This window comes from Rhagoletis pomonella, unplaced genomic scaffold, assembly GCF_013731165.1.
Source record: "Rhagoletis pomonella isolate Grant_MI unplaced genomic scaffold, Rhpom_1.0 Rhpom_scaffold_00006, whole genome shotgun sequence".
Lineage (NCBI taxonomy): Eukaryota > Metazoa > Arthropoda > Insecta > Diptera > Tephritidae > Rhagoletis > Rhagoletis pomonella.
Genome location: NW_023458560.1, coordinates 60,905,565 through 60,915,052, shown reverse-complemented (window position 1 = coordinate 60,915,052; position 9,488 = coordinate 60,905,565). Strand labels below are relative to the sequence as shown.

Here is a 9,488-nt window from a genome sequence, read left to right as displayed (position 1 = left end):
GACATGAAAAAAATTTAATTTAGCTGAATCCGATTAATCAATAGAAGAGGGGATTAGGAAAAATAATTACTTTTGCCACTCATATTTTTGCTTAGTGTTTGGCCGAGCTTATGCCGCAGATTATAGAGTGGATGGTCCTTGGCTTACCATCTCCACAGAACTGCATATGGTTTTATGCTAATCCTTCTCATGGCCGGCGACCGCTTCAAAATATATTTTTTCTTCAGTGCAGGAACTGAGTTTGTGCCTTCCTAGCGGCATAACGGCCGTGAAAGTTTTTATTCTCAAACTTATACCACTGAATTTAACTAGTCAATTAAATGTAAAAATGAAAGCAATCAATTTAAGTTTTTTTTTTAAAGTTGAGTGCAACTTGCGCCATATACACCAATGCATACGGGTAATCGAATCACATTTTGCCCCAACTTTTTTATTGAGTTATAAATTATGTTTACACTTTTCACTTCGTTTTCTTTGTTCAACTGAACTACTTCGTACTTAACCAACGACCAGTGTGCCATCATCAGGGAATATATGAGCCGGTACTTCTAAATTCAATGGAGCTGGTCCTTTGCGAATACGTCCAGAGGCATCGTAGTGAGAACCATGGCACGGACAGTAATAACCGCCGAAGTCACCAGCATTGGCAATTGGTACACAACCCAAATGCGTACAGACACCGATTACGACCAACCATTCTGGCTTGGTTACACGTTGCTGTAAATAAAAAAATAAAAGCTTACCAATGTAATATTAGCGTTGCACTACTATGGTGTGCCCACTCACATCATCGGCTTGAGGATCACGCAATGTGGAAACTGCAACCGAGCGCTCGGTTTGAATTTCGCTGGCTGTACGATGACGAATGAACAAAGGTTTGCCACGCCATTTGAATGTGACCGACTTGCCCTCTGCAATATCACTAAGCTTGATTTCAATCTTAGCCATGGCCAAAACATCAGCAGTTGCGCTCATCGAGCTCACGAACGCGGTTACCAGTCCCTTAGCTGCGTATGCACTGCCAACAGCACCAGCGCCAATAAGCATGTAAGAGAATGCCTTGCGGCTCTCGGCTGAATCATCCTTACGGTTTGGTGTGTTTACAGACTCGCGACGGTAAGGGGAGAAGTCAGGCACCTGCAAATCAGTGTGCGCATTGCGTTGGGCTGCAAGTGAAAAAAAAAAGTTCTTTAGGCAGTGTTCTATCAACTAAATGTGTTGTTATCATTGTGTTAGCATAGAAATATTCCAATGAGTTCTTGGACAGATATAAATCTAGGTCGTTTCGGTTGCGTAGATGCGACTGTCGTGGGATCGTGAATCCAGCTTGTTTTGATGATACTACTTTTGCAATGACGTTTGCGCATAACCTCAAAACACATTACATAATAAAGAGGCCCAAAGTAATGCTCAAAATCGTTTTTAATTGATAAAAACATTGCGATATCAGCAACGAATTAACACCACATTTATTCCTTCACTTTGAAGTTGTCCGGTAGATTAATTTGATTGTGCAATACAGTGTAAAACTAAGTTTTTTTCAAACACTGCTCTGGCTCTTACCCTGAGTGGTAGCTACTGCGGCTGGCTTGATGACGTTGGAAACTGTCTGACTGCCAGCGCGTAGGTAAACACGTGTCACAGCGTTCATCATTTTTTAAACTTGTAATAAATACTCGTAGTTTTATACAATCGAAATTTATTCAAAATTTTATGGTGGCCAAGATTGTTGCGAAAAATTTCGCTGCCTACCAAAATCGCTGCTGATTGTTCACAATTGACTGATAACTGACAGCACAAAAGATGAAGAATGAAATGTCAAAAACTCTGTTTTTGTAGGTGGCGCTGCTGGTGCTCTGATGTTATGGTTCGAAACTCTACTAAATAAATAGGTATATTGCCAGATTTTCAAACATTTTATAATTTAGCGAAAGCAGCATACCGTTAAAGCCGTTTACCGTTTTGGTATTTTAGAAGAAGAATTAGCAGATGTAACATTGGATTGAAACTAGCAGAACAACAGTAAAACAAAATGTGTATACATATCACGATTGAGAGAAATAGAGATTGTGCACATCGCGGTAGCGTTAATCCGCTCTTTGTGGATTTGACAGAATCAGCTGTGTGCGTGACGTCATCTTGGTGCAATTGTTGGTTGAGGAAAACCAAATCACGATTTAACTATTTGTCCAAAGATTTCGGGCTATTGTGTCCGAACGGGTGGCCCAATCCAATTTAACTATTTGTGCGTTAATATTTCTGCGTAATTTTACACAATTATTGAAACATTACAAGGCAAAATGAATTCTGCAGTGGCAAATTGTAAAAGTGAAAACAAAAGGCAAGCATGCGATATATGTAAGTAAGTTTTTTTCTGTATCTACATACATACATACATATAATTTCATGCATTTTTCCAACATCGGGCATGTGATGAAAATCGTACTTACCTAAAGGGCTACATGCACCAAGATGACGCGCCACGCAAACATTTCGCTCAAAAATCCTCTCTCATGGGCGCAATTTTGTATTCTAGCATTCTTGTATACGTATAGGACGTTTGAGCGTATTTTTTATTTACTCACACAAATTCATGATGTCGCCCCCGCGTTCAAAAAATTCATGTCGCAATCGTTAAAACGTTTAGATAATTAAGATAACAAATTGGAAGCTGTGGCGCGTAGCCCATCATTTTCAATGTGTTTCAAGTAATACAGGCAGGAAATAACCTTTGGAGAGAGTCCCCCATCTCCTTCCTAATGCCTGCCACGCACTTTCCTCAATATTAGGCTTCCACGAGAGTTTCCCATAACATATAACAGACATCTTTCCAACCAAATTTAAGTCTTCAGACTACGAGATACCGACTTCCAGTTTGGGAGATAGCTTTACCAAAGAGTTTCGCACGAGGAACGAATGGTAAAAATGTATGTAGATATGTTCTAAAAGACCTGACATCCAAGAACACCACAGGGGGATTTGGGTTCCAGGAGACATATATATATGCTAGGTAATTGTGAAGAAGATGACTGCATGTTCCTTAATGCCACAATTAGCTCCCTTGAAGCAGCTGTGTATACCGCTTTCATTCTTAAAATCTACTTTGACGAACAGGCAAACAGCAGATGGCGCAGAAAACCAACATGTGGGGTAAAACGTAATATCTGACCCAGACTTGACAAAGATAGGACAAGCGCCTTCATTCTCTCTTAACGCTCTCAACTCAGGATGGCTGTTGGAATCAGCACTGATCACTGTCTAATGGGAATAATAGCGTTTCCAATAAAAGACTTCTGCCGAGTAGAGTATCTTATACTTTCTAGTGCACAAGACGAGTTCCGCCTTACTAGAATTTACAGCGAGTCCACAGTTTGCAGACGTTTTAGTTACCTGGTCTCCTCACTATAAGTAAAACATCCTTCCCTTGGCAATGATCTCTGATTACGCTGGCTTTGGAAAAGTTGATCGCCCAAGCAAGGCTATGTTTATCCAAAAGCTCATTCAGGTCGCAACCCCCTGTTCTCAAATTGGAGGCATCTTCTGGGACTGGATGGCGCAGGACTGCCCGTAAGAACACCTCATAGTTTTTTTGGATTTAGGACTTATAGATTCCAAATCCTGCTTTCTGAAGTTCACAATCAAAGGATAACTATGTACATACCAAAAAAGTAAGTGCTCCTGGACCACATTGGAGAAGTGAAACTTACGTTACATATCTATTTTGTCTCATAACCAACATACATACGTACATATGTACATCTGCTTTGATTAAGGTTATATTTTTTGTCTTTTTTCTATCCACCTCTACCCCTGTTCGTTCTAATTACATTTATGTTATTCTGTTTTCCTTTATCTTCATTTTTATATTTATACTCTATCGATAACAAAATCGATAGAAACAATCAACAAAATATCGTTAAAAAACCGATAAAAATATCGATAACAAAAACGAAGACAAATTCAATAAAAATTTCGATAGAAAAATCGATAATAATATTGGTAGCAAAATCGATTAGAAAAGCGATAAAAATATCGATATCAAAATCGATAAAAATATCGCTAATAAAATCGATAAAAATATCTATAAAAAAATCGATAAATAATCGACAACAAAATCGATCACAAAAATCGCTTAGAAAATCGATAAAAATGTCGATAACAAAATCGATAAATTATCGATAACAAAATCGATAAATTATCGATAACAATATCGATATTTTTTATAAAAGATGGAATCCTTCTTATTCGTTATCGAAGTTTTGCTTTGCTTTAAACACGCAAAATGTGGTATTCGTATCTAATACTTGAAGGAAATGGCTATAAGAAGATTTTTTTCTCTCCTGTAAAATTAAAAGCAACTTTGCACTCCAGGCCAGCGATGTGGAAAGAATTACATTTTTCTCGTTAAAAAAACGACTAGGCTTTAAAAATAAAAAAGGAAAATGCTTTGGAAGATTAATGTCGATGTATGAAACCAACTGGAGAGCTTAAAATTAAGTAAAAATATTTTCAGATTTCAGCATTTATGCTTTAGTTAAAAATTAAAAATATTTTAATGCAATGCATGCATGAATGTGCATTGCAGATACATACATACATATGTATTTGTACACACATACATACACAAACCGATGGATTTATGAAAATGTACATACATGCTTACATATATATATTTGTATGTACAATAAGTAAGCGTTTTAATCGGCTAAGGATGTCAAAAAATCTTGACAGAAACAAAATAGGTAGTCAGGCCACCCGCTGTGTATGAAATTAAAAATGTGACTGAAAAATGTTGCAGCGTTTTCTTTATACAAAATTACTATGGTCAAACTTGAAAGAAAGCCTAGAAATAAAATGCTTTATGTAAATACTTACATACATATGTACATACATACAAGCATATTACAAGGAAAATTGTTAATGACTTTAAAATAAATAAGATTACAACACAAGTAAAGTAGTCTAAATTCGTGCGAAATCGAATTTTAGGTGCACAACGTACGTGTATGCACCTGCATGTAAGTATGTACATAAGAACGGATTGGAAAATAAATTTGGCCTAAAAAGGATTTTTAACTCAAGAAGTAAATTTAAAAAAAAACAAACTATTTAAACAATTTTAGTAGATTTATTTCTCTGTGCCATTTTCTAAATACAAGAACTACACCGTCCGAAAAAATTGAACTTTCTTTAAACCCCATGAAAAAAATCAAGCATTTTCGGAAAGTAGAGACAAACACAAAGTACCCGCATTTAGCCCGTTTTTTCTAGATCAGCTCATTTATGGTTTCTATGGGGAAAAACCATCCCTACGCTGAATCGGTCAATAGAATATTCCCTTGTGATTTTATAAACTTTATTGCAGTTCCTTAAAATTCAAAATGCCGGATACAATATCGCGGCTGGATTTATTTTTTAAATTGTCGGTGTTTTTAATGAAATTTAATATCCAAAGGTTCTTTGAGTGGCAGATTACAAAATTGAAATCAGTTTTCAAATATTCAAAATGGCGTATCCCATATGGCGGATGGATCTTTATTAGATTCGCCATTTTGAATTTTTGAAAACTGATTTCAATTTTGTAATCAGCCACTCAAAGCGCCTCTGTATGCCAAATTGTACATACATATATAGTATAGTATATATAGTATATTACCCAAGCCAACGAAAGAGTATGATTGACATCCATGAAAAAGGTTTGGGTGAAAACGCAGCATCTCTATGTCAAAGTACCGCCAACATACAAACATACATTATATGTATGTATGTATTTGCCATACACAAGGCATTAAGCAGCGTACTTTAACGCACACTCACAAATCCGATGCTATTCTAAAAGCAAAGAGCAACAGAAAACAGCAAAACCACACTCTACAGCAAAGCCTATCTCTAGGCGCCTACACAAGGCGTATGCCAAAGAGAAACACGATCGCGCTAGTATGAGTGTGTGTTTATGTTTTTTGTGGCCATATGTATCATATATGTATGTAGGAATTTATGTACATACATACATACAATAAATAAAAGTGCGTGAATTTTGTAAACAACCCAGACTGTGTCGGATAGGCGCCAATGGTGTACTTTATTTTCTACTAAAACTGTTTTCTAGTCGCCTGCGTCGCAGTCAAAGGCTCCAACGGCTGAAGAACAAAAAAAATAAAAAAATAACAACGAAAAAATAGTACCAAAGCAATCTTAAGGCCGGAAACTGAGCCGTTTGGTATGGATGCAAAAGCGGAAAGAAGAACATATCTATATATGTACATACATATTTATGTATGGATGCTATTGTGTGACTGTGTATATGTATGTACAATTAAATTTAGTATTTACTATTTTTATGTAATTATACGTGGCTTGCAAAGTCGCAGCATAATTTACCAAACATTTTTTAGTTGGTAATGCTTTGTTTACCCCTTCCGTTCATCCTCGGCTGCTGCACAAACTTACGTAGTAGGTACCCCACATACTACATATCCGCTGAGTGATTGCCTTTCCCATATTTGGTTGACTACTTTTCTGCTTACAGCAACACCACTTCCCAACTCATCTACACTCAGTGGATTTTAACTCCCTCGGCACACTTCTCTGGGCGACCCACTTATGTACATACATATGTATGTATGTTTGTAGCCATGACAACTACATATATGTACATACTATAGTAGCAAAAAAAACTAAAGCAGCGAAAAATAGCAAAAAACAATAGCAAGTGAAATAAATTTGTAAACTTTTTGCACCCAAAGGGTTGAGCGAATGAAAGTAAAATTTTTAACTAAAATAAAACAAAATGCAATAAAGGTAAAAATAGGTGGGATATTTAAATGCGGCTAACGGCATTTTGATAACCGTTACTACCTTGAGCGATATGAGAAGCATGTACATATGTGTGTACATATGTACACATAAGTACTATATCTACATACATATGTACATATATACTTACTTATTTGGATGCTGCCAAATGCTTTAATACTGCTATGACTGAAACGTGTGGGCATGCACGTATGTATGTACATACATACATATGTGCACTTGAAAAGTGACCTAGAGAATTATGAAAAACCAGCTAAAGTAAGAAAGAAATTAATATTACTCCCCATATTTAAATTCAAAAATAAACTATCGATTTTAGGGTTTTATAATTTTGGGTTGGCTAAAATCATGTTTCAGCTATGCCTTAGATGGGTCCCGCCGACCTTTTGCAACTGAATGTATGAGCAGTGTGAAAGTTATAGTTGACGCAGAGCACAGTGCCGCCTAAGTGGGCGAAAATCTAAAAATTCGTGGGAGGGCCTCCGGTATTTTTGTAAAGGTAATTTATGCACTAAAAAGAATTAAACAGAAATTTCCATTAAAAATTTAAATTAGATGCCAACAGGAAGCCAGCAAACAGATTTTATGCTAAGAAACAAATGTCAAATATACATTCTTTGAAATAAAATGTTGGGTTGATGTTTTTTATTTCCATGTATATAGTCGAGAACTATAAGAATAAAAATTTGGAATAAAATTAAACACGGCATTCCAAAAAAAAAAACAATTTTTTTAATAAAAATTTCAAAATATGCTAACTTTAATGGAATAAATAAAAAATATATATAAAATGTGTTATCTTTTATTATTTTATTTAATAGCAAGGGTTTTAACTTTCGAAAGAGAGAATAAAAATTAATTTTTTGCACTTTTTGAAGTACATAATACGTTTTTTGCTAATGCATAAAATCATTTTTTAATTTTTTGCCACTGCCATCAGATCTGCACGAATATAGGGGGTTATTTTTTTTAAGAGTTGAAACGACTTAAAAAATTAAATTCAAATTATTTATTAAGTTAAATGAACTCTTAAAAAATGAATTAAGGAAATTAGGTAATTCAAATAGATAGGTATCACCATATGTGAGTCAGTGGAACGAGGTTTAAGAAGGTTTTAGCTTCCAAATATTTCGAAAGGGGTTGCCAGCTGTTTGTAAAGTCAAATTTAGTTAAACTAAAAAAAAATTTTGTGTCAAACGAAATATTAACGACATCGAATTTGTTATTTTATTACAAATACATACATCGCCAATGAGTGATTCGTTCTGATTACACTCCTTTTAAATGAGTGGACTCTTAAATTTACATTAAAGTTTCAGGAATGGTTTTACTCTTCACTTATTTCTTGCTAAATATATCGACTTTTTACTTTTGTCTAATACCCATGTTGTTATTCATACATATTTCAGTTATCTAATTCCTCTAATTAAATTGAATTCGATTGATACACATATTGTTATATCTAATTCATTTAACTTACTAAACAATTAAAAAAAAAAAATTTAATAGGTGGCAACCCTTTTCAAAAAAATAAAACTTTCTTGCACATATACAGGTCAGGTCCTGTCATTTCCCACTTATGAAAATAGAAAGAACTATATATACATTGGGGTGGTCCAAAAACAGTAAAGTCGGAATTGTAATGCTCTCACCCGCTAGGATTGTTCTATATCGAAAAAAGTATTTTGAAAATATTTAGAGGTCGCTCAAAGCGTACAAAGTTTTCCATGTATTTTTATATGGGAAAAATAAAATTTTTCGTAAAAATGGTATAGAATTCTTAAAAATCAATATTTTTCGATCGGAAAAATTTGGTTATCTTCAGGAGACTTTCAATAACAATACCCAATTGGTTATTTAATCATTTTTAATACTAACGATTTTTTATTGGTCGCCTCATTGCATTTTTCGGGGTTTTTGTATGTTTTTGGCGGACCTATAAATTATATTTGTGATGAAAAAATGGTTAAATAAACAATTGGGTATTATTATTGGGAATCTTCTGCAGATAAACAGAATTTTCTGGTAGAAAAATATTGATTTTTAACTATTCTATACCATTTCTACAAAAAGTTGTTTTTTCCCCATATAAAATACATGGAAAAATTTGGGCGCTTTGAGCGACCTCTAAATATTTTTTGATTTCAAAAAAAAAATAAAGGTGTATTTTTTTCGGTATAGAACAATTCTGGGGGGGGGGTGAGAGCGTAAAAATTCCGACTTTACTTTTTCAGATGCATTTTTGAACCACCCCAAAGCAGGGATCACGCGATTTGTAAATTTGTACTTTTTCACAGTTACAGAGAGGTGTTGTTTGGAAAATTGAGCTGAAATCATTCTCGACAAACATTTCCAGACAACACAACTCTGTGGCTGCCAAATGTGCAAATAACGTTTTTGAATTTAGCGTACTCAATTTCACTAAGAAGCGAATTTTCATTTAAATCCGTTCATAATTCTATTTTTCAGTATGTTCGACGATTTTTTTAAGTGAGGAAAAATGAAAAAAAAAAAATTAAAGGGGCTACTTCAAACTTGCACTTTATTTAACTTGTGCAATTTGTTTAATAAAGTTTATTATACCGAAATTAAATGGGCAAGAAAACTGCAAAATATTCCAAATCTTTCTGAGATATTTGATTAAGAAGCTCGAAAGTTTCTTGGACTTGGAT

The 9,488-nt window shown here is 34.6% G+C and overlaps 1 protein-coding gene across 1 annotated transcript; it reads right to left on the bottom strand.

The window, feature by feature from the left end:
• Positions 1-401: 401 nt before the first annotated feature.
• Positions 402-1,803, bottom strand: LOC118741027 (cytochrome b-c1 complex subunit Rieske, mitochondrial-like). Its single transcript, XM_036472817.1, has 3 exons — positions 1,564-1,803; positions 787-1,166; positions 402-717 (listed from the first exon to the last, which is right to left on the bottom strand). The coding sequence occupies exons 1-3, from the start codon at positions 1,652-1,654 to the stop codon at positions 499-501; spliced, it is 690 nt and encodes a 229-aa protein (XP_036328710.1). The 5' UTR covers positions 1,655-1,803; the 3' UTR covers positions 402-498.
• Between the last annotated feature and the right edge of the window lie 7,685 nt (positions 1,804-9,488).

Coding starts and splice junctions, on each gene's coding strand:
- LOC118741027 (XM_036472817.1), bottom strand. CDS start 1,654: ATGATGAACGCTGTGACACGTGTTTACCTACGCGCTGGCAGTCAGACA. Junction 1,167..1,563: donor CGCAGTAGCTACCACTCAGG/GTAAGAGCCAGA, acceptor TTTCACTTGCAG/CCCAACGCAATGCGCACACT. Junction 718..786: donor GTGATCCTCAAGCCGATGAT/GTGAGTGGGCAC, acceptor TTTTATTTACAG/CAACGTGTAACCAAGCCAGA.